Source organism: Harmonia axyridis, chromosome 5, assembly GCF_914767665.1.
Source record: "Harmonia axyridis chromosome 5, icHarAxyr1.1, whole genome shotgun sequence".
Lineage (NCBI taxonomy): Eukaryota > Metazoa > Arthropoda > Insecta > Coleoptera > Coccinellidae > Harmonia > Harmonia axyridis.
In genome coordinates this window covers 1,182,948-1,209,434 of record NC_059505.1, presented here as the reverse complement: position 1 = coordinate 1,209,434, position 26,487 = coordinate 1,182,948, and the positions used below count along the sequence as shown (strand labels likewise).

At 37.1% G+C, this 26,487-nt stretch overlaps 1 protein-coding gene across 2 annotated transcripts in view; it reads left to right on the top strand.

The window, feature by feature from the left end:
- Window positions 1-26,487, top strand: part of LOC123679643 (dopamine receptor 1) — a 189,779-nt gene that overhangs the window by 124,105 nt on the left and 39,187 nt on the right. For both annotated transcript variants that reach the window (XM_045617032.1, XM_045617034.1), the window contains exons 4-5: window positions 14,500-14,575; window positions 19,585-19,894. In XM_045617032.1, coding sequence (XP_045472988.1) covers window positions 14,500-14,575; window positions 19,585-19,894 — 386 coding nt within the window. The remainder of the gene's footprint in view (window positions 1-14,499; window positions 14,576-19,584; window positions 19,895-26,487) is intronic.

Sequence of the window (26,487 nt, the reverse complement as noted above, 5' to 3'; positions counted from 1 at the left end):
GACCAACAAAAAATCAGTACGAAGGTTTGCTCACGGTAGATCACAGATCAGCAAGACACGTAGCTGATTGGCAAATTGAAAAAATACGCACGTGCCGCCCGTAGAATATAATTGGACGTTTTGATAACGTTGACAGGTCAATTTAAACGATTCAGGTAATTTTTTCGTCCAATGTTGCATGAAGTTTCAAACTATTATCCAACAAATTGTATGAAAACATCTCAAGAAGCTAATGGGTGTTTTTTTCGAGGTATATAACTTTAAACTGGCATTACTGTTGGAGATGGAGACCGATTTAACACCTGTCAAGTGATTTATTCTCAGTTTGGTTTGGCAATTCATCATGAACAGACTCACGCCTGAACAACGCTTGCAAATAGTGCAATTTCATTTCGAAAATAATGGTTCTGTGCGGAATACGTATCGCGCACTACGTCCATTTTATTTTGTTCAGCGATGAAGCGCACTTCTGCTTGAATGGCTACGTCAACAAACAAAACTGCCGCATTTGGAGTGAAGTTAATCCTCAAATGTATGTCGAAACACCGTTAATCCAGAAAAACTGACTGTTTGGTGCGCTTTATGGGCTGGTGGAATCATTGGTCCGTACTTCTTCAAAAACCATGATGGCCAGAATGTTACAGTCAATGGTGACCGGTATAGAGCCATGATTACTAACTTTTTCATTCCTGAATTGAACAACCATGATGTCCAGGAGCTGTGGTTCCAACAAGACGGCGCAACATGTAACACAGCTCGTGCCACAATCGATTTATTGAAAGATACGTTTGGTGACCGCCTAATTTCACGTTTTGGACCTGTGAATTGGCCTCCAAGATCTTGTGATTTAACACCGCTAGACTACTTTCTGTGGGGCTATGTAAAGTCATTGGTCTATGCGGATAAGCCACAAACCCTTGACCATTTGGAAGACAACATTCGCCGTGTTATTGCCGATATACGGCCACAAATGTTAGAAAAAGTTATCGAAAATTGGACGTCCAGATTGGACTACATCCGAGCCAACCAGGGTTATAAAATTTCAAATTGCTCGAATTCTTTCAATGATTCAAATTGAGATATAAACTTATTCAAAAAAATATCTTAGGTGAAGAGAAGCCAATAATGTTCGAAGATTTCAATCACTCTCAATTTCAGATAATCGGATATTGAGTTCAAAATGCTAATGGAGCTAATAACCTGTAATTAATATATCAAACTTCGATCCAAATTCATATTGAAAATTGATCAACAGTAATTAGAGATTTAAATTTGAATAAGTAGTATAGCTTGAAGTTCGAACTATCATGTTAAAGACTTGAATTGAATTTCCTCGTAATACTCACTTGACGTTCAAATTCCATTACTCTCACCAGAGCTTCGGAGACTCCGTAGCCATGCCATTGGTGTATCAATTAATTTTGAACGAGAGAATTGATTACATCAGTACATTGTAAATGAATTTTCGATTTTTCATCACGTGGAAAATGGCAGTTTGAATTTTTTTGAGAGAAAAAATTTCAATCCCTCAAATGGATTGATATTTTCGATTTGAAATGAGGACTTGAATTAGTAATGAAGTGTTTTCTGATAACAGGTAACATTCTGAAAATTACATGAATGAGTATATTTTAAGAGAAATCAATAGATGTTTATTTCATTGTGAGAGGAAGTTATGCCATGAACGATGGAAAACGATATGGAGCCATGATTACTAACTTTTTCATTCCTGAATTGAACAACCATGATGTCCAGGAGCTGTGGTTCCAACAAGACGGCGCAACATGTCACACAGCTCGTGCCATAATCGATTTATTGAAAGACACGTTTGGTGACCGCCTAATTTCACGTTTTGGACCTGTGAATTGGCCTCCAAGATCTTGTGATTTAACACCGCTAGACTACTTTCTGTAAAGTCATTGGTCTATGCGGATAAGCCACAAACCCTTGACCATTTGGAAGACAACATTCGCCGTGTTATTGCCGATATACGGCAACAAATTTTGGAAAAAGTCATCGAAAGTTGGACGTTCGGATTGGACTACATCCGAGCCAGCAGTGGTGGTCATATGCTAGAAATCATATTCAAAATGTAATGCTACAAGATCATCTTGCGGATAAATAAAATTAATGTCAATCGAATAATCCATCGCTGTTTTATTGCAACTTAAAGTTCTATAGCTCTAAAAAACACCCTTTACAAAACCAGGGAGGCCGTCGATACTGTTAACAAAACCGACTACATCCTTAGGAGCCTTGGCTATTACTTCGTGAGTATCCAGAACTGATTTTCCCAATGTGAGTGGTTCTTAGGCCAGTCAGCTTCAGGCATTTGCACACTATGTGTTTGGCTGTTTCTACCGCCATCCCACAGAGTCTTCAGAGTCATCTGTTGACTTACCCATGCGGTACAGAAAGTATTTGAACCAACAGTGTCCTGTCAGCAGTCCCACCATTACCCGTTGCTCAGCTCGTGGTAGCTTCTGGAGCTTTCTTGTATAGGTCATAAGAAAGCACAACAAAAAGTTCATCGCCTTTTTCGATTCCTTCAATATCACAATGCTCCGATACCCATAATAGAGATACTTTATTGCCTCTGGCCAGTTGCTTTATGGTATTACGGCACTCCCCTGTCAGTTCTTACCGAAGTAAAGCTATGATTCAAGATTAGGGGGACCTCTTTCATCGCTAAATTGGACACCTTGTGTTCTTTAGGAAGGCTTCTTCGTCTGAAAGCTAATAATCCCCATTTTCTCCTGCTTCTGGAATAAAATCATGTCCAATTATACTTCCATTGCTGTAGGAATGTGAACTTAACTAAGACCCTACCGTCCAACGTGAAGTAATAAAAAATTCTTTTTGAATGAAATTCGCTTAAGGCGGCTGCTACATGTATAAAATTCGAGAAAATCACTGATTCGCTTTCAGGACCTTTTAGGAGCTCGTTCATACATGCGCCGTTGGAGATTATGTTTTATATGTGATTTATCATGATGTCATTGTTGCGAATTCTTTGACGAATAACGTAGAGCTTTCAAGAAAAATGTGTTTTTACTGTTTAGGACTGGAATTTATTGAGTAAGTGTTATTCAGGGTGATTCACTGCGATTGTCCATTAGACGTTTATGGAAAACTAATGATTATTTTGTGCTGATAGTTTGCATGTTGGAGTTTGAGACAATGATCTTTCTCCCAAGACTATTTTCAGGGATATTTTAAGGAGAAAGATCATTGCCTCAACCCCCAACATTCTTATTTTCAGCAGTTTTCCATAAACGTCTAATTCACACTGGTCTACGCAAATCATTAAAAAATAATTAAGTAGTGATAGATGCAGCCAATGAGTGTAACCCAAAAAGCCTCCGAAGAGGAACGAGGAATATTCAGCCAATAAATAAACTGAATCGGAATATTCTTGTTTCCAAGACGATTTTCTGAATACCGGGGTTTATTTGAGAGTATTGTTGGCAATAATTTCATAAATTCCAAAGAAATTCCTGAGAACTTGGACAACCCTTGCATAATTGAAATATTCTGGCATCTTTCAAGTGACTTTGGATATACTATTCCAGTAATGAATACAAGAAGTTATGAGAACTTTTCATTTCACTTCATTTTATAATTTTTCCTCATAACATGAAAACATTTTAATTTATAAGGTTGCAGTTTTCACCCAATTAATTCTCTAAAAAATCGAGCCCGAAAATGTGCCATTCATTTTTTTTACCTCAAAGTTATTCTGAGATCACCTCACACGACAACGAATTTAGGGCAAGTGGGGGAATTGTTGTTAAAAACTTTTTGCGCGAATGGAGCGAAACAATTCTCACGTGTTTTATGCATGAGGAAGTGTAAAACGTGGTTGTTTACGGTCAGAGCGTGAAATTACCTCACAGAATTCGATTTAAACCGCACTAAATGTTTACGGTGAACTTTGATTCAGCAGATTATGACGATTTATTGAATTTCAGTGAAATTTGAATTCGATTTTATTTTCATGCGGTCATAATATTATATCGCCACCAAGTGACCGATCCAATCTCGAATGGAATGACTGGATTCGTCCAATTGAAAAGAAACCACTTGAGGGATTCAGTGCTCCGCCACTATAAAGTACTTCGGATTTATTGTTTGGCGGTTTGAGGTATTTCAAGATTTCATTATCCATTTTTAGACCATTTCGAATTCAATCTATGGCGATTTTTATTGAGTGGAGTGAAAAAACTCTTCGAGTAATTATTTCTGAATGAAAAATTCATATACGAGTAGGAATATCGGATGTAGATTGACAATAACAAATATTGCTATGACTACAAGTTAAGATTTTGGGTGTTTACAGGCCAATTTAAAGGTTCCCGGTATGCCATAGTAAAACCCATTTTTTGGCAAATTTCGATTTCATTATTCAACATAGTTTCCTTCGAGGGCGATACAGCGATTAAAGCGATCTTCCAACTTTTCGATACCATTTTTCTAGTACGATTTGTCTTTCGCTTCAAAATAGGCCTCAGTTTCGGCGATTACTTCTTCATTGGCGCTGAATTTCTTTCCAGCGAGCATTCTTTTGAGGTCTGAGAATAGGAAATAGTCGCTAGTGGCCAGATCTGGCGAATACGATGGATGCAGAAGTAATTCGGAGCCCAATTCATGTAATTTTGTTATTATTTTCATTGATTCATGACATGGCGCATTGTCTTGATGAAACAGTACTTTTTTTCTTCGAATGGGGCCGTTTTTTAACGATTTCATCCTTTGAACGATCCATTAACGCTATACAATAATCGCTATTGATGGTCTGGCCCTTTTGGAAGTAATCAATAAATATTATAACTTGCGCATCCCAGAATACTGATGCCATAACCTTGCCAGCTGACTGTTGTGTTTTTCCTCGCTTTGGATTCGATTCATCGTGTGCAGTCCACTCAGCTGGCTGTCGATTGGACTCCGGAGTGAAATGATGGAGCCATGTTTCATCCATTGTCACATATCGACGCAAAAATTCAGGTTTATCCCACTTCAAATACTGCTCAGAATCATTAACACGTTGTTGATTTTGATCGATTGTGAGCTCGCGCGACACCCATTTGGCACACAGCTTTCTCATGTTCAAATTGTGAATTTTATGATGTACACGTTCAGATGATATCTTCACAATGTCTGCTATCTTGATCAACTTCAAAAATCATTTTGTGAACTTTTTTGATTTGTTCGTCGGTGACGGCCATTTTTTGGGCGTCCACTGCGTTCGCCGTCTTCGGCCTAATAAATCTTATATAAAAAATTGCAGTGTTTTTCGGACCACCTGCAGAGTGATCCATAAATTTGCAGAAGACTTCAAAACTCCTCGGGAATTTTTCGTCGGTGACAGTCTCTTTTGGGCGTCCACTGCGTTCGCCTTCTTCACTGCTCATTTCACCACGTTTAAACTTAGCATACCAATCAATGATAGTTGATATTCCTGGTGCAGACCCCGGAAACTCTTTATCAAGCCAAGATTCTATCAGGAATTCTATGCATCTTAGGCGCGGGTAAACTCGAAAAAACTGCTGACAAGTAATGTCATACAGTTTTTCCATCTACAGAAACTATTTGCAATTCAAAATTGAGCATTTGTGATTGGTGGAAATCAAAACGAGGAGGCTACGATAATAAGTAGAATTGTCGCATTTGGAGCTTGAGAAATGATTGTTGAAAAGCCTTTCGATCGTCAACTTGTCATGTTTGGGATGTCTTTTGAGATGGTTTATTTATTTATTTAGAGTATGGCATACATGGGTTTATTTATAATCAGTTAAAATTGTACATATTCACATTACGTCATAAAACATTTTTGAGATGGTGATGTGATTGGACCCTTTTTTTTAAATAGGCTGTCGTTACGGTATTGTGCTACCAAGCTGAGATAAATGTTTTTTATGGCCTGAAATCGTGATGTGATCAATGTTTATCATTGTAAACCTTTTTTCACAATGAAATATACATCCATTGATTTCTCTTAAAATATACTTTTTTTATTATCCTAATGAAACCTTATATTGAAAATCCCTTCAAGTTCCGCGCAACTTCTCGTTTCAATACCTACATCAGTAACCATCAACGTGAAGTTAGCTAATTGCACACTTGGAGACCACATATATATATATATATACAGTTATATTGTCGACAAGTTTGCTATTGGTACATAACTGAACCAGCGCTCAGAAGCACCCAACTTGCCATCAAAGCTTTTCCCATTTTTATTCATGAACGTTTCCAAATCGGTCAGGATATTCCACGTTTTAATTTTGTTCTATCATCCATAAATGCCAATTCTTCTGCACCCAGTACACGATCTGCCCTGTGTGTAGTAGAACGCAAGTTATTCAAAAATATGCGAATGTGGACCGTTCATTTCGAAACCCTTCACTCGTGAAGGTTTGTTGAATAACATACATTTCCATTCGAAAGAACATGTTCGAACCATTTTTTTCAATTCAAAACGTCCCCGCGATGTTTGTTAGGGCTCGTCGACAGTTACAAATTGAAGTACGTTCTACTATCGTCGGTCTGTTTCATGTTGACGCCAATATTATCGGGTTTCAATCACAGGTGAAAAATGTGATAGAGCGGACATGTGACTCTAACAGTCGCTGTAGCTTCAATCGCAGGATTTATCGTTCTGTGATCGACGTAATTTTTTATTTTCGGGGAGCAGGCAATGATCTCTTGTCCTCTCCGTCCATTACGATTGAATCGAGCGAATTGACACATCAGTGGCATCCTCAACTGAATATAGTTGATGAATATAGGCCTATTTCGATTTTACACGATTGAACACGTCACCTGGTTATTTCTCTTACTTCCGCGGAAGGTTATAACGGGTGTTTTTTTTCGAGGTATATAACTTTAAGTTGCCATTACTGCTCAAGATGGCGACCGATTTAACAGCTGTCAAGTGATTTATTCAGGTTGGTATGGCAATTCATCATGAATAGACTCACGCCTGAACAACGCTTGCAAATAGTGCAATTTCATTTCGAAAATAATGTTTCTGTGCGGAATACGTATCGCGTACTACGTCCATTTTATTTTATTTAGCGATAAAGCGCACTTCTGGTTGGATGGCTACGTCAACAAACAAAACTGTCGCATTTGGAGTGAAGCTAATCCTCAAGTGTATGTCGAAACACCGTTACATCCAGAAAAACTGACTGTTTGGTGCGCTTTATGGGCTGGTGGAATCATTGGTCCGTACTTCTTCAAAAACGATGATGGCCAGAACGTTACAGTCAATGGTGATCGGTATAGAGCCATGATTACTAACTTTTTCATTTCTGAATTGAACAACCATGATGTCCAGGAGCTGTGGTTCCAACAAGACGGCGCAACATGTCACACAGCTCGTGCCACAATCGATTTATTGAAAGACACGTTTGGTGACCGCCTAATTTCACGTTTTGGACCTGTGAATTGGCCTCCAAGATCTTGTGTTTTAACACCGCTAGACTACTTTCTGTGGGGCTATATAAAGTCATTGGTCTATGCGGATAAGCCACAAACCCTTGACCATTTGGAAGACAACAATCGTCGTGTTATTGCCGATATACGGCTACAAATGTTGGAAAAAGTCATCGAAAATTGGACGTCCAGATTGGACTACATCCGAGCCAGCCGTGGCGGTCATATGCCAGAAATCATATTTTAAAATTAAATGCCACAAGATTATCTTGCGGATAAATAATTCATGTCAATCGAATAATCCATCATTGACAGCTTCAAAGGTGTCAGCTGCCCAGATAGCTGGCAATTCGAAATGAAATCTCTCATTGGAAAACCCCTTCATTATAAAATTCTACCTCGCCTATTCTATATAGGTAGTGTATTGCATTAGATATACATAGGATTTAATTAGATTGGAATTAAATTTATGATGATTACATGGTCCCCATATTTTCGACATCAATTCGAAAACCGAATATTTGGCATGACGTATGTTGAATCCAATATCCACTAGTTATGATGTGTTGATTATCGATTCTCAAGCTATTCACGCTTTGGGTCATTAATATCATACTATGTATTCATAGAATCCTCGGTTAATATTATAATGTTACGATACTATTTCATATAGGTTGGTATATATTTATGTATGCGTTAGCGATGTTGATTGATCGTTGAAAACTAAGACTCATTGTACATTTCTCATTCGTCATAGGTCATGAAAGGAACAACAGAATATGTAATTCCAAATGTATTCATTTCATAAATCTTGAAAACATATTTCGACCAGTGGGGGTTGGTTTAACCTGGTGTCCTTGTCCCGGGCGCCAAATTTAGGAGTCGACAAGGTCAAGCTTGGTAATAGAATACACTACTCAGCAGGTGGCAGGTAACTATTATTAAAAATACCAAGCAAAAAAATTGGGGTTATTACGAGAGCATTTGTAAATGTTATACAAGCGTCAGTGAAAGTGAATAGAAAGCAACACTGACGATTTAAGAATCTGCAGTCCAGAATACTGGATAAAAATGCTGAGAAATTTGCTGAAAAATTTTGGTTGATTCCGATTTTTGCTTTTTTGAATTGGAAATATGTCTAATGAAAAACTGCGAAAACATGGAGCAGATATAGAAAGAAAACAGAATATGACCACTCTGTAAATATAGTACATAGGCGTACAACATTGTTTCCGCTGTTTTTTTCCAAAATTCGATGCTTTATTGAGAAAAACTAGTAAAACATTTATAATTCAAAGTATTGTCCATTGCAACGTCTGGAGAATACAGTGGGTGGGGTAAGACTACTCATTTCAACGTTTCCAAGTATGTCTTGACAACTTTCACAACATGGGGTCGATCATTGTCATGCTGTAAAATCACTTTATCATGTCTCTCGTCGTATTGCAGCCATTTGTCTATCAATGCTCAGCTCAAGCGCATTAATTGCGTTCGATCGCCTGTGATGTTTCAGTCGGTTTTAACAACTACGCTGAGCTGGTTTCACCAAATACTAAACATGACCTTGGAAGGGTGATTATTCGATTTGGCCGTCGACTTGGAAGCATGACCGGGATATCTGCAGCCATCTATTACAAAACGGCAAAAGCAAAGTTGTAAACCTAATAAAAAAAATAAAATTTTTGCATAATTTTTCCTTTTCCTTTACTCTACTTCATGTATATCTGTGAAAAAAGCAGGTATCCTTCCACTATATTTCCTGAGGTAAAAGTAATTTCATAGGAAGTTATATTTTGAGACCGGTCAACAGAGATACAAAATGTGAATGGTTTTTCCGTCTTTAAAAAAAAGATCTCAATTAGCTCCGGTCATTGAAATGACAGGTGAATAATTCTGAACAGTTATTCACCTGTTATCTCGGTTTGTGATTCGTAGAAATTTTCTCTGTAACTATTAAAACCTTCCCTCAGTAAATCATACATCAAAGATATTCAATTCGAAATTTCACAATCTTGTCTTTTGAATGAAGACAAGCTATCAAATCCCTTCCTGTCATACGCTCTACCGTATTTTCTTAAACAGCGCACGCTGGTTTGGGAAGCATTGGAGTGATGCAAATTGCTTTATCATGTTATCCTTTTGTTTATTCCTCCCAAGCCGGTTGTATGGACCCTGAATAATTGTCAAACTTCCATTAATATAGATTGCCACAACTTTGGAGCACAATCTGAGACATATTTTGAATGCTGCTCCCCTTGATGAGTGAATACTGATCTTGGAAGTTTGGTGCTAAATTGTACGCCGATAGCGTACATGTTCAGTTGCTGTTGACAGCTGACATAAATTTAAATTTTCGATCGATTTCTCTGAAAATAACTAGGAAATTCCCAGTACCGAAGAGAGAGATCTGGATCAAAACGTTTAGTTTTCTTAAAAAAATGAAATGCAATTTCATTCTGGCTCATTTTCGATGAAAAATATATTAGGTGTACCTACAACTTTGCTTCCGCCGTTTTGCAATAGATGTATCAGTAAGAGATAGTTGAAATTAATAGATCGTAGATGTCATACAACAAGCTTAGGTATTTGTAAACATAACGCCGTCGAAATATTAGTCGATTTGTGTATGCATCATAAAGTTATTCTTGATTAAACATGTCAGCTTATGAGCCAAATTTCATATGCTGCTTCCATATGAAAAAATCTGCAGTGAGGCTTATCGAATGGTCTCAAATATCTATTAGTGGAAGAACGTGCCGAGAGTGATTTCAATGCTTTAAGAACGGTGATTTTGACGTCGGAGACCAGCATGGTGGTGGAAGAATTTTACAGTGTCACAATGCTCGACCCCATGTGGCGAAATTGGTCAAGACATACTTGGAAATGTTGAAATAGGAAGTCCTACCCCACCCGCCGTATTCTCCAGACGTTGCTCCCTCGGACTATCACTCGTTTCAATCAATGGCACACGGCTTGGATGACCAGCTCTTATGAAGAAGTAAAAAACTGGATAAACAGTTTTTTCAGTTGAAGAAAATTAGCTACTGTTTCAGGCACTTTATTGAACAGATTTTTATCCACAACCAGGTCGATTCATTTCCCAATTGCAATATGCAAAAAAAAAAACAGATGGCCGTCCTTTGCTGCTGATGGATGAAGGGCTATGTATTTCAGAATCAGACAGTTTTCAACTTAATGGTACTCAAAATAACTTGATACTCAATAACCAATAAGATCGCACTTTTAAATCAAGCTACAGAATTAAATTGCCTGATATCAGAAAGTTATCGATGTAAAAAATAAAATTTTCAAAATGATAAGCTGTTGAACGACAAGTAGATGTGCGTTGCTAAGGAAACCTTTGAAGTATCAAACCTGACATGAAGTACCTACACCAAAGGTATCTAAGCAAAGCATGTCTAATTTTCGTACAACAGCCCACCATTTTAAAACTTCATATTTCACATCGATAATTTTTTGAATACAATATATTATTGTAATTATATGATTTTCCTATCTGCTAAATTCTAATATTTTTTTTCTTGCATAATAAACTATTTATCAACGGCAAAAAAATACATGAGCTTTTTTTGTTGAATATTCTTTGTTCAATGTTCTTCAGTTAAATGTTCAATGGACTAGTTTTCATTTTTTCGTTAAGGATCAATTCTAAAAATTTAAGGAAAATGAAAAAAAAATGTGGAAGAATCATTGAAATATATCTTGAAATGAAAAAGTTATGGGACTTTGAAGTTGCACTTGGAAGAATAATTTCATAGTACGTGTAAGTGTCGTGACGTCACACACTAGACGACTGGTATTCGCAGAGTGCTTACGAATTCATTGGTGTACAATAACTTGTGCCGTTCGTGTCTTGTTTTGTTCGTTACACGATGGCTGAAATAACTTACTATATACATACATATAAATTACTTCTTTCTCTTTTTACTTTTTACTCCTCACATAAATATGTTTTGCCATTGATAGACTTGAACAACCAGTACTCAACTACAAGCTGTTTATGAAACGTTTTTCAAATAAATCATCGTTATAAGTTGAACCATGATGAAGCAAACTCAGAAGTAGATACTTACTTGAAAAGTTTAACTCCTTTTATTTCAGCACTGACATAAGATGGATTTGAAGAAAAAAACTCCATCACTGCGAATATATCTATTTTAGGAAAATTGTCACTTTGTCTTTTCACGAAGCCTTCTTCCATTATGGTGACATAAAAACAAAACTCGAGTTAAAACTACACTGTACAACTACAAACGGCGCCAGAGCCTTGGCGCGGCTAAGTATTTAAACGTAATTTATGGTGAAGCAATCACAGGCAAGAGCCGTGACGTCACAGACCAAAGACTTTCCGCGCTAAAATACATAAATTTAAATAATCTATTTCTCAGTCATTTATTGATGGATTTTCAAAATTTTTTCACTGATTTATCAGTTTTGCTCTATATTTTAATTCTATCGTGTCAAATATAATATTATCAACATCACTAAACTACTCCATTATTCAAAAGTTTAAACTATCGTCAAGGGTTTTTACTTTTTATGGTAAGAGTTATGAAGAGCTTATCCGGCAGTGGCAAAACATACCCTAGCCTCCAGGGTTCTAGCCAGTGTGAAACGGTTTATACTTACTTCAGTTTTCATAATACCCTCTAGTGAATCTTTCATGACTTTTCGCCACATGAAACGAAAGGCTCGTAACAGCTCAACAACAGAACCGCTGAATAGAGAAGATTCACACATTGGCCCAATTCTCGAATAATTCTCGCTCCCAGCTAGTCTTTAGCCTGCACTCTGGACTTCCGTCTGATCAGAACCAACCACAAAGCTCATACATACTAGGATTAGATCCGTATGCAAATGAATTAATTCCATTTTCTCCACGAAATTGGGATTAGACGGTCGCAAATAAATAGCACCCTAATGTGTGGGAATCTCTGGTTATGATTTATTTAGGGGTATGAATTATTATGTTGAACTGAATGTTTTGGTGATGCCGAGCAGACCTTGTCCGAATTGAAATTGAGGTATTCAGAGGTGTTTATTATGGAAATAATAGAAACTGAAAGCGTTTGAGTGATTCAGAATGGAACCTGGGGAAGATAGTGTTGAGGATGTGAAATAAAGATTAAGAATCTGTTAACTTTTCTGTCCCCCTTCTTAAAATAATCGATGCACTTCTAAAAAATGGATTTCTAAGAAGATCTTACATCTTGATATTGAAAAAAAGCACTATAGTTGAAGAGAAATTAATGATTATTCATTTCATTGTGAAGAGGAAGGTATGGAATTAATTATGGAAAATGATCTCAGCCAAATGACACTTATGACTATGGTTGCATCACATCACCATAACTTATTCATGAAATTTTTCATTATCAATTCGCACATTTGCGACTGTTAGTTCTCGATAACTTCACAAATTCTATCTTTAAGGTCTTGAATCGATTGTGAACTATTGGCATAGACCTTAACTTTGACGTGGTTCCAAAGAAAAAAAGGCTTGAGGTAATGAATCACAAGATCTCTGTGGCCATTTGTGATCACTTCGAGAAATACCACGGCCATGACAATTTTCTCGAAAAATTGCAATTGTTATCTCAATATTGGTGATGGACTATATAGAAATTCGGTTTGGGCCTGAATTATATCAAGAGGTCAGGAAATATGAGAAAACCTCAATCAAACTCGACATAGAAATGAACCACCTTACATTTCTACACCTTGCCAGAGACCGCAACCTGGTTCCTAAGGGTCTCAGAGTTAAGCTGCCAATAAAAGGCAGAAGGGCAGACAGAATCTCCAATAGAGCAAGCCAAGCACTTCATTATTATTAACTGGGGTCGTTTTGGTTCGGTAAACCTTCCGGGAACTACGACCATGTAGATCTTTTGTTATCTACCCTACTCATTCATGGAACCCCAAGGAGGTCGTCAATGACGTTAATAAAACTGATAACCTCCTTAGGGGCCTTGGCCGTTACCTCTCTGGTATCCAGGACCGGCTTACCCATGTGAATGGTTCTTAAGCCAGCCAGCTCCGGACACTTGCATACCATGTGTTCGGCTGTTTCTGCTTCTGATCCACAGAGCCTGCAAATCTCATCTGCTGACTTTCCCATACGGTACAAATGATGTTTGTACCGACAGTGCCCTGTCAGCAGTCCCACCATCACCCGAAGCTCGGCTCGTGACAGCTACAAGAGCTTTTTGGCGTAGGTAGGTGAAATCGTCACGAATTTCTTTGCCTGAGCAAGTCTAGGATTGTTAGTCCAGTGGATTATCCTGTTGTTCAACTCCCATAGCTGGACCGCTGCTTCATATTGGTCAAGCACTTAAAAGAGAAGAACTTGCCAAAGAAACGTTTCTACGTTTCTACACCTTGCAACCTGGTTCCTAAGGGTCTCAGAGTTAAGCTCCTAATAAGAGGCAGAAGGGCAGACAGAATCTCCAAAAGAGCAAGCCAATCACTTATAAGAGAAAGGCTCAGCTACCACCGGTTCAACAAGGCTCACCTAATCCAAACTTGTGAGACCATCAAGACAAACATACGAAGCAGATAACCGCACAGATGATGGAAACAAATAACTATCTAGCAAAATTGCAATTGTTCCGTTGTTTGTGTGATAGATAGCACCGTCTTGTTGAAAAAAAATAGTCGTTCAAATCAATATCTTACAATTTCGGCTATAAAAAATCATTTATCATAGCTCGGTAAGCAATCCACTCACCATAACATTGCACCAGTCTCATTTGATATAGTCCAATCACAAAATTGTCCGCAATTTTGTAGTGAATTGTAGTTAGTCATTTCAATGAGTTGTTGAAGCGGGTATAATTCTATTTTTAGTAATGGCGTAGTTTTCACTTGTCAAATGTCAAAAGTGACAGCTGACAGGTAGCCGGCTATTCAAAATGAGAATTCTTACTCAAAAACCCTATATAATTCATTGAAATTCACTCAATTTTTGAACAAAAGAGATGGTACCTACCTACCAAAAAAATATAATTTTTTTGTTAATTCCATAAATGATTTTCCTTACAGGTTCCCAATGAAACCAACTACACTATACTCCAAGAGGAGGAAAATGCAGTATCTATGATGTCCATTCTTATAGTGGGTAAGCGTTATTTTCAATAAAAAATCTTTTCATGGCTGAATCTCTCAAATAAAATCTACATCATTTCATTTGAGAATGAAGAATATACTATGATTTTTTTTCAAATAATTAATAATAATCATATTTATCACACGAAAGAAGGAAGTAACTAATTTCAGTTCAATAATTTCTACATATCTGCCAGAACGTAATATCTCATTTACAGGTGCTTATCTTAGTTTCTTCAATATCTTGTAAAAAAGTAAATGAAATTTCGTTTTTGAAAGTACCTTAAATAGCGTGAAGTATCTGAACTACCTAACGATAAATAACTTACATGTTACATAATATGTTACCTGTTATGAAAGGTCGAAAGAATTGAAAAAGTATCTTATCCATCATTTCAAAAGTAACTTAAATCTCTTTTTCGAAAGAATATCTAGATGGCCGAAGTTATTTCCGATTCTCTTTCAGAGGATAACTTATTTTGTAACTCTTCGGAATAATTTTTGATAGTTCCAGTCTTCAATAATAACATTCAGGTTTTAAAATGTGTACAATCTAAAAAGCAAATTAACTTTGCAAATTTCATTCGCTGCTCAAAATTCGAAAAGAGAGAGAGAGGGTGTACCTTTATCAACTAGACAAAAAGGTAATTAAAACACGAATTCAAATGGATCAACTTTTACCGATTCTCTAGTTATTCTTACGCCATATAGATACTAAGTTTATTGGATTCAGTTTTGAACTCGATCTAAACAGAGGTCTTGAATCGGTTGCAAACACAAAAGAGGTGGACTATATTAGCGCCTTGAAGGTATTTTAGACTTCGTAAATGAAGCAATTTATATGGTAATATGAAGGAAGGAGGCTTACCTAATTCTTTAATGAGAAATCCTTGTGAAAATCAGTAAAAACAGAAATTCGGTTGAGCAATGAAAGTTTTTTATAGCAAACCAAATGAAAATACTTGATTATATTCACTTGGCTTGAAAATATGAGTTCACATTATTTTGAGTGTCTTATCATTAGGCAATTTTTCATATAATCTGAAAAACTGAATTTCAGCTCAAAAATCGAATATAAGATCGAATAATGATAAAGTTTATTCATGATTCAATATAAAGGGTGTTTTTTTTTAGAGCTATAAAACTTTAAATTGCAATAAAACAACGATGGATTATTCGATTGACATGAATTTTAATTATCCGCAAGATAATCTTGTGGCATTACATTTTAAATATGATTTCTGGCATATGACAGCCACGTCTGGCTCGGATGTAGTCCAATCTGGACGTCCAATTTTCGATGACTTTTTCCAACATTTGTGGCCGTATATCGGCAATTACACAGCGAATGTTGTCTTCCAAATGGTCAAGGGTTTGTGGCTTATTCGCATAGACCAAGTACTTTACATAGCCCCACAGAAAGTAGTCTAGCGGTGTTAAATCACAAGATCTTGGAGGCCAATTTACAGGTCCAAAATGTGAAATTAGGCGGTCACCAAACGTGTCTTTCAATAAATCGATTGTGGTACGAGCTGTGTGACATGTTGCGCCGTCTTGTTGGAACCACAGCTCCTGGACATCATGGTTGTTCAATTCAGGAATGAAAAAGTTAGTAATAATGGCTCTATACCGATCACCATTGACTGTAACGTTCTGGCCATAATCGTTTTTGAAGAAGTACGGACCAATGATTCCACCAGCCCATAAAGCGCACCAAACAGTCAGTTTTTCGACTTACACTTGAGGATTAGCTTCACTCCAAATGCGGCAGTTTTGTTTGTTGACGTAGCCATTCAACCAGAAGTGCGCTTCATCGCTAAACAAAATAAAATGGACCTAGTGCGCGATACGTATTCCGCACAGAACCATTATTTTCGAAATAAAATTGCACTATTTGCAAGCGTTGTTCAGGCGTGAGTCTATTCATGATGAATTGCCAAACCAAACTGAGAATAAATCACTTGACAGCTGTTAAATCGGTCTCCATCTTGAACAGTAATGCTAACTTAAAGTTATAGACCTCGAAAAAAAACACCCGTTAGTATGACTTGAATTATGGTATGTGTTCTTCTAAGTAAGTCAGATCTTTCAAAGTCACCTTCAAAGACAATTTGCTTCTTTCAAATGGATCCCCTTTTTTTTTTCAGGCACATTATTATTTTTACCTTCATTTTGAGCATTCTTGATTTATTTGCGATTTCTTTAAAAATTACTGTTGAAGGCCTAAATAAAACTTATTTCTTCAAAACTGTTTTATGAACTCGGTTGATAATTTTTGATATTTCACGGTTTTTGTAGGTGATATAAGGTTTCAAATTGAAAAATAATTCGAACGAGACTATCTACACAGGTAAAATAAACGAAAGTAATATATTACATCACCTAAAAATTCTTATATAGCGCATGAATGAATGAGCGCCCAAAAGCACAAGTCAGAGCAGGATTTTCCATTTTTACTTTCGAGAATGTCGAATCGTTAGAGGAAAACGAGATGAATTTATTATCGTTGTTATATCTTTAATTTTTCATTTCCCAAATGAGGATACAGATTACCTCTAGAAAATTTAACGCATCGCCGTATAAGGTACTAGAAAATTCAGAGAAAAACCTTCTTAAACATGCATAAGGGCTCCGATAGGGAATTTTTCGCTTGAAAAAACTACGTCGCTTCGGGAACCTCATTCCCTAACACTCTAAATTGAAAGTGAAATCGATTTTGCGAGCAGTTTATCTCTGAATAGTACTCGAGACCATTGGCGTAGAGTGGAAATTCCAGATTTCTCGATTCGATGTTATTCAATACGTATCTGAGAAATAAATTGAATAATCTCAAATATTTTACTATCATGGGATCTCAAACATTTTCCAATGAGTCATAAGCGCTCGTTCACTGATGCGAAAGAAAGAATGTTTTCGAAGATGCAGAATTGGAGGCATTACTTAATCAAGACTCATGTCAAACGCAACGAAAATTGGCAGGATCATTGGGAGTGACGCGAAAAGCCATTTCACGATATGAAAGTCATAGAAATGACTCAGAAACAAGGAAATTGGGTGCCATACAAGTTGAAGCCGAGAGATGTTGGACGGCGTTTGTTTGCTTGTGAACAGCTCCTTGGAAGACGGGGGAGACTTCTGCATCGCATTGAGGCTGGAGGCAAAAAATCATGGGGATATCCCGGCCATGCTTTCACGTCGACGGCCAAACCGAATATTCCAATATTCGGTTCCAAGGTCATGCTCAGTATTTGGGGAATCAGCTCGGCGTAGTGTATTATGAGTTGTTAAAACCGACCTAAGCAATCACAGGCTATCGTGATCGAATACTATTAATGCGCTTGAGCCGAGCATTGCAGGACAAACGGCCTCAATACAACGAGAGACATGGTAACGTGATTTTACAGCATGACAATGCTGGACCCCATGTTGCGGAAGTCCCCACCTAATGTATTCTCCAGACGTTGCTCCTTCGGACTATAACTTGTTGCAATCAATAGCACACGGCCTGGCAGGCCAGCACTTCCGGTCTCATGAAAGATGGAAGAAAGTAGTGGTCAGCGATGGACATTACTTTGAATAATATATGTATAACCAATTTTTTACAATAAAGCCTCGAATTTCGGAGAAAAAAACGGCGGAAACAAATTTGTACGCCTACGTATATTATACCTACAGACAAAATTTCAACTCATCAATTCACACCAAATTTTGCGCAAAGCTTAGAACGGGCAAAATCTCAACCCGATAGTATTTGGAACCACAGAAATAATCGGTGTTTCTTATACAATAATCTCAACAACTTCGGTTTGTGGTCATGAATATATTGGGTAATTTTTCTGCACCCTTATAGTCATACGCCTAACAAAGTGATACTTTCCGCAACAGTTAGAAACAACAATTCATCTACAAGAGCATGAAATAAATCGAAATTCAAACGATTTGATCAATTATTCATTTACACATTACACGTGAATGACAGGCGTAATTCTGCTTGTCGTTACCATAGCTATCTCTTCATTGGCGTTAATTGGACGTTCGGTGCATGGATAGATGACAGAATTTCATTTCTCTAATTCTCTGGCAAATCCGTTCATTCTGCCTAACTTGTAAAGTGAAATTGTGTTGGAATATCTCAATTTCACACATATTACATGGTTACATTTCATTATCATCTAAACGTTGCTGGTAGGAACTCTCCTGTCACGGATTTAACCATTTTATATTTCAGTAAACAATTCTGGCAACCAACATTTTTCAATACAAAAATCACTACACGATATTTATGGAAATATTTCATTGAATTCGATCAAATTTCAGTGAATTAGAGGAAATAATGTGATACTTGACTTTACAGAAGGCTCATCCTAACTTGTTCATTGAGAAACTAACCACTTCGTGGCTTATTTTTAAATTTTGCACTCGTAGGGGAATATAAATGCCTTCTGCACTTTTATTATAAATAACTATCATTCTTTAGAGAGACGAACTTTCTTACAACTGCTATGAAAAGTAGCGTATTCTTCATAGCTTACTCAATTTCAAAACTATGTATTGCTCATACTGTGGGAAATATTATTTCTCACGGTACTTTGCCCACACCTCGCTTGGTAGACCAATGAAATTGGGCTTTTGAGTCGTTACTATGGAAACGCAATAAATTAGCACATATTGTCAACGAAGGCCATTTTGATTCGAATCAAATTCATTACTTGAATTATCGAAATTTGTGCAGTTGTACGAAAAGTATAGTGTGCAACATGTGGAATAAGTCCTTTTCTCACTCGTGTGTTTGCGGCACTCGCGAGAAAAGTTGGACTTTCCCTACTTGTTGCACAATATACTATTTCATAACAAGTGATAGATTGAAATTCAGTCAAAATGCTAACGAAACCAGGTGTTGCAAATATTATAACATATCAAATGATGGAATAGGTACTAACATTTTTTGATCAAATTCGAAATGAGAAAAGCTATATTCTATAATAGCAATCATGGGGAAACTGATATTCTGATATTTTGCAGGAGTTTTCCTGACTGTGCTGATCTTCACATCTGTAGCTGGAAATATCCTGGTATGCGTAGCCATTTACACAGATCGAGGTTTGAGAAGAATAGGAAATTTGTTCCTGGCATCATTGGCAATAGCAGACCTGTTCGTAGCATGCCTAGTGATGACGTTCGCTGGTGTGAACGATATTTTGGGCTATTGGATTTTCGGTGTTGAATTTTGCGATACATGGATCGCATTCGACGTGATGTGTTCAACTGCTAGTATATTAAATTTGTGTGCCATATCGTTAGATAGATATATACATATCAAGGATCCTTTGAGGTAAGTGGCAATAAGCATTCTATTACCCTTTGAGCCCTTTGATACACCTCTTTATTAGAACTGCATCATAACTTCAATAATAATTTTAGTTAATGTTAGTTATTCCTGACAGATCATTGGTAACATTGAAATGGTTGCTAATAAAAACCAAACGAACCAGACCACAAATCATATAAAGGCTGTTTTTTTTAGAGCTATAGAACTTTAAATTGCAATGAAACAACGATGGATTATTCGATTAACAGGAATTTTATTTATCTGCAAGATAATCTTGTGGCATTATATTTCAAATATGATTTCTGGCATATGACCGCCACGGCTGGCTCGGATTTAGTCCAATCTGGACGTCCAATTTTCGATGACTTTTTTCCAAGATTTGTGGCCGTATATCGGCAATAACACGGCGAATGTTGTCTTCCAAATGGTCAAGGGTTTGTGGCTTATCCGCATAGACCAATGACTTTACATAGCCCCACAGAAAGTAGTCTAGCGGTGTTGAATCACAAGATCTTGGAGGCCAATTCACAGGTCCAAAACGTGAAATTAGGCGGTCACCAAACGTGTCTTTCCATGAATCGATTGTGGCACGAAATGTGTGTCATGTTGCGCCGTCTTGTTGGAACCACAGCTCCTAGACATCATGGTTGTTCAATTCAGGAATGAAAAAAATAGTAATCATGGCTCTATACCGATCACCATTGACTACAACGTTCTGGCCATCATCGTATTTGAAGAAGTACGGACCAATGGTTCCACCAGCCCATAAAACGCACCAAACAGTCAGTTTTTCTGGATATAACGGTGTTTCGACATACACTTGAGGATTAGCTTCACTCCAAATGCGGCAGTTTTGTTTGTTGACGTAGCCATTCAACCCGAAGTGCGCTTCATCGCTAAACAAAATAAAATGGACGTAGTGCGCGATACGTATTCCGCACAGAACCATTATTTTCGAAATAAAATGGCACTATTTGCAAGCGTTGTTCAGGCGTGAGTCTATTCATGATGAATTGCCAAACCAAACTGAGAATAAATCACTTGACAGCTGTTAAATTAGTCGCCATCTTGAACAGTAATGCTAACTTAAAGTTATATACCTCGAAAAAAAACACCCTTTATCTCGAAATTAACATGCTTTGTGACGAAATTATAGCAATGTGTTAAAAACTTGGCATTTTCATCTTCAGATTTCGCATGATTTCCATCTCATAAAATAATTATCATGCAGATATTATAAAAAAGTTTTCTTCAAAAAAAATTGCGCAACTTTAAACACCAATCGACGTGGCTATGCGTTTTAATTCCATATAGTTCACACTGTATAATATTGTTCACGCGGTGTTTGAATTCAAAATTTCATATCACTAAATGTCATTAGCTGAGTGTTTTCGGTGATTTATTCCGGTTGAAATATATCCGAATTTCTGAAAATTATAACAGGAATAATTCATGGCTTCACCTACTGGCTGCATTTTCAATTGAGGTTTCCGTTTCGAATAATTATAAGCCATGAATTTGTTGACAATGAATGCAGAGGCACGCATGTAAAAATTCAATTATTCCCGTTATTCGATATAGATTTTAATAACGCATAATTCCCGTACAATTCAGGACATTCGGGACACATTCAATGATTCAGTACTATCAGCAATAAACAAGGTGTCTCCAGATGGTAATTCTGGTATAACGCGAAGAAATTCCTTCAATAATCTAGGGTTTCGTGACTTAAATGAGACACCAATCATTCAAAAATAGGTGAAAAGTTTGAGGGGCGTCCAAGGTTCTTGAAAACGGAAGAAAACGTGGAACGGTTTAATTGGTCCGTTCGTGAAGTTCCCGACTTCTCCATTCGGAAGCGTGCAATTGCCAATAAAAGGAGTTTGTGCCCTTTTTTCTGTTGAGTGTGTTGACCTCTTCATTTCTTCTGATTCCCAAGTGGCCAGGAACCCAGACTGAAAAGGCCATGTTATTCTTGCCTATTTCATTGAGTTTTCTTTGGCACTCCAATAGGTTAGGTTAATTTCATTTTTTCACAATTTTTTATTGCAAGTATCTCTGCCTGAAAGATAGTGTCACAGCGGCCTAACAATATTGAAAATTTGGTGCCAGTCGTGGTTTTGGAACAATCTGTGTACCATTAAATGTTATTCTTTTTGATAACTGATATTGTGGACTTCCTTTCCCAATCTTCCTTCATTATCAGGCCTCATTATTTTAAGATGCTAAGGGGCGTGCGCTTTACTGTGAATTTTATATGACCTTTTGTTCCCTAAACTGAAGAACTTTCCAAGCTATAAGCCAAAAACATGGTTCCAGCAGAATGGAGCAACTTCACACACGTCAAATGTATCTTTGCCAAGAGTTTTTTCAGTCAAATCAATCTCCATGAGAGGTGACATTTATGACATTGATTGCCACCCTTCCTTCACAGTCCTGATTTAACCCCTATGGACTTTTACCTGTGGGGTTTCCTCAAATTTAAATTTAACATTAGTGAACCTACTTCACTGGCCTAGATAAAACAAAATGAAGGGTGTTTTTTTAGAGCAATAGAACTTTAAATTACAATAAAACAACGATGGATTATTCGATTGACATGAATTTTATTTATTCGCAAGATAATCTTGTGGCATTACATTTTAAATATGATTTCTGGCATATGACCGCCACGGCTGGCTCGGATGTAGTCCAATCTGGACGTCCAATTTTCGATGACTTTTTCCAACATTTGTGGCCGTATATCGGCAATAACACGGCGAATGTTGTCTTTCAAATGGTCAAGGGTTTGTGGCTCATCCGCATAGACCAATGACTTTACATAGCCCCACAGAAAGTAGTCTAGCGGTGTTAAATCACAAGATCTTGGAGGCCAATTCACAGGTCCAAAACGTGAAATTAGGCGGTCACCAAACGTGTCTTTCAATAAATCGATTTTAGCACGAGCTGTGTGACATGTTGCGCCGTCTTGTTGGAACCACAGCTCCTGGACAACATGGTTGTTCAATTCAGGATTGAAAAAGTTAGTAATCATGGCTCTATACCGATCACCATTGACTGTAACGTTCTGGCCATCATCGTTGAAGAAGTACGGACCAATGACTCCACCAGCCCATAAAGCAGACCAAACAATCAGTTTTTCTGGATGTAACGATGTTTCGACATACACTTGAGGATTAGCTTCACTTCAGATGCGGCAGTTGTGTTTGTTGACGTAGCCATTCAACCAGAAGTGCGCTTCATCGCTAAACAAAATAAAATGGACGTAGTGCGCGATACGTATTCCGCACAGAACCATTATTTTCAAAATGAAATGGCACTATTTGCAAGCGTTGTTCAAGCGTGAGTCGATTCATGATGAATTGCCAAACCAAACTGAGAATAAATCATATGACAGCTGTTGAATCGGTCGCCATCTTGAACAGTAATGCTAACTTAAAGTTATATACCTCGAAAAAAAAAACACCCGTTATTTGACATGAAATGGAAACAAACAGGTAGCACACTTGCCAGGACGTCATCAATATTTAACTGTTAGATTGAATGAGTGTCATGAAGGTGAGGGTAGACATTTGAAAGACATTATTTTTTAGAAATGAATTCTCACATTTTTTCGACAAACGGCATATTTTTCAATCGCTTTTTAACTTATAACTTTTCTTTGAGACAACATATGCTATATTTTCAATGGCATCAACCTGGCAACTAGCCGAAATCTCGGAAATCCACAAAGATAACGATCTTATTTCGCGACAAAGGGGTCACGTGAAGACGTAAGGAGTTGTGATATCTCCAACCCCTCTAGAAGATATTTAATGGGTTATTAGGCAACCTGCCGAGCGGCAGGGGATTGGAGGCAAATTGGGAATGATGCTCGTTGAAAATATTTGAAGGTTGAGGGGCAGGCCTTGGAAAATGGAAAGATAAGCGAGCGGTGGATTGATAGATTCGGAAAACTGAAAATCGATTTTCCTTGTTATGAACCCCGGGATGGGGGAAATGTCTCGTGCTGTGGAGGACCAGCGGGGGACGGAAAATTAAATCACGAAAACACTTTTCTGTTGACCTATCATTAAAGTCTGTTGAATGTGCACGTGTTCAATTATTCGGTAGCCTATGAATTTTCTCGGAGGAATGAACATAGATAGAGGAAGCATACGTCATTTTCAATAAGAAATTTGTCCCTAACATGAACTATCAAATTTGACATGAAGCGCACGGAAATGAAAACATATCAGTAATAGAATATTCCACTCAATTCGCGAGTTTTTTCACAAAGAACGCACTACTTATGTCCCATAGTGAATCAACGTTTCATATTAACTCAAAATATATTAAAATAAACACCTAAATATATCAGAAATTTCAACTTCAAGCGCGCCAAACGACGTGAAACAACCGATGACATTAGGAGAGCAAAAGTTGCCAAACCTTGGGTTCCAGCAGGTAGATACAGTAAATAATAAATATTCTGCTTATTGTAAATTCGGCAATTAGGAAAAATATCAGATTACAAATATTCAAATTTGCATATTCAATCGGGAATCACTCAATATTTCATTCAATATAATATACATTCATAACGATATACTAAATTGTGGATGTGAAAATATATCATAATCCGATAACGTAATCCAACCATATTGGGGACATGTAAAAATTGCGTATACTCTCTCTATCTATGTTTATTACTCTATGTAAATTATCGATGTAACTGTTTATGTTTGATTATCAAACATAACTGGACACATCTTTGTGCAAGGTTTTTCCAAATTGATACAAAAGAATTCAGGAGGTAATAATTCCGGATCATAAATGCCAGAGTATTGATATCCTCCAATTCCGGCCATTAAAAATGATCATTCATAGCTCGGTAGAGCAATCAATTGACCGTAACAGTTGGATCAGTCTCATTTCGAATAAGTAAGGTCCAATCACATCACTAGCCCAAAAACCGCAACAAACAGTGACACGTTGAGGATGGAGAGGCTCTTCAACAATCATTCTTTGATTTTCCGAGCCCCAAATATGACAATTCTGCTTATTATCAGCTTCCGAGGTGAAAATTAGGAATTCATCAAGCCAAGTAGCTTGACATTTTACCATTTACTTGATTTCAAAATAAAGCTCATGAAAAATTACGTACTTGAGCTCGACTTGACTTGATTTTAGATATTTATTGCTTGACTTGATATCAAGCTACTTGATATTACTCGAGCTTGATATGCACGCGTCTCACGGCATATATTTCTGCAATCTCGTGCACGCTTAGACTAAATAGAGGGATTCCTCGAGCACCGAGAGACTGAAGCATTTGCTATTGTGACTTTATCAGTAGTTTTCTCACATTTCTGAGACATATATCGGTAGATTTTGGTGTTTCAGAAATATCTTTCCAAACTTGACCAAATTGGGTAAGAATTTTTTATGAACGCCAGCATCTTCAGCTCCGGTTGAAAGACAATTTTCCAGAGATACTATTTCAATTACAAAACCTGCAATAGGTTAGACGACAAATCTGTAAGATGCCTAATGTGTCTGAATGGAAAATTATGATTAAAATCTAACAAGGCCTGGAGGTTACTCAAGATGTAGAAACTTCATTTTTTTATTATTTTTAATTTTGTTATGATTTATAGTGATTTAATTTATGTTTTTATTTCAAAAAAGTTGATATTTCGGTTCTTTCATACAATAATTCTAATATTCAAAAGTGTTTTTCGCAAAATTCCTTCTCATTTCATCATTTTTTTCTTGACGTGACACTACACAATAAAATTGCTGGAAATCAAGTAGCTTGATATGGTTCAAGTACTTGATAAATAAATTCTTGACTTAAAGAGGTTGTCAAGCTCAAGCCAAGTAGCTTGAAAATCAAGCTAAGCCATGAATCCCTAGTGCAAATGGGCCTCACCAATGAAGATGATTTTTCGATGAAAAACTGAATCATTTTGATGCATTTCAAAGACCCAATCAGCAAAGGTACGACGTTGCTTGTGATCGACCAGCTTGAGTTCTTATGTTAACTGAACTTTAAAAGCCTTAAGACCTACGTCCTTATGCAAAATAAGGTGGAGTCCTTATGCCCAAAATCGACGAGGAATCGAGGAACCTGCGTTTAGGTCAACACTGCGGCAACAGCTCGAATTGTTCTATTGTCAGTCGAGAAGATGCTTCACAAAGACCCAAAACTGCTTCAATTTTGCGAACTGTAACTGCAGAATTTTCACCATATTTTTAGGAAAATTTAACAACCTTGATGCATTTTTGAAGTGTGTATCGCTCCATTTCTAATAATGGCGTAGTTTTTGCTTGTCAAATGTCAAAAGATGATAGATCCAAAAGTGACAGCTGCCCAGATAGGGGGCTATTCATAATGAAACCTCTTATTGAAAAATCCTGTATGTATGAAGTAACCATGTCAAGCTTCGTGCAAAATTTTGTGATTATTTTATATAGAAAATTTAGGTGAATGTCAAAATTCTATCTTCTAATCTGAAGTTTTCAGAGTCCATCTGCTGGAATTCCCTTGTTTCCTTGATAAGTTGTATCAACCCCTATGAGTATCTACCTATAACAGATATTATTTCAACACA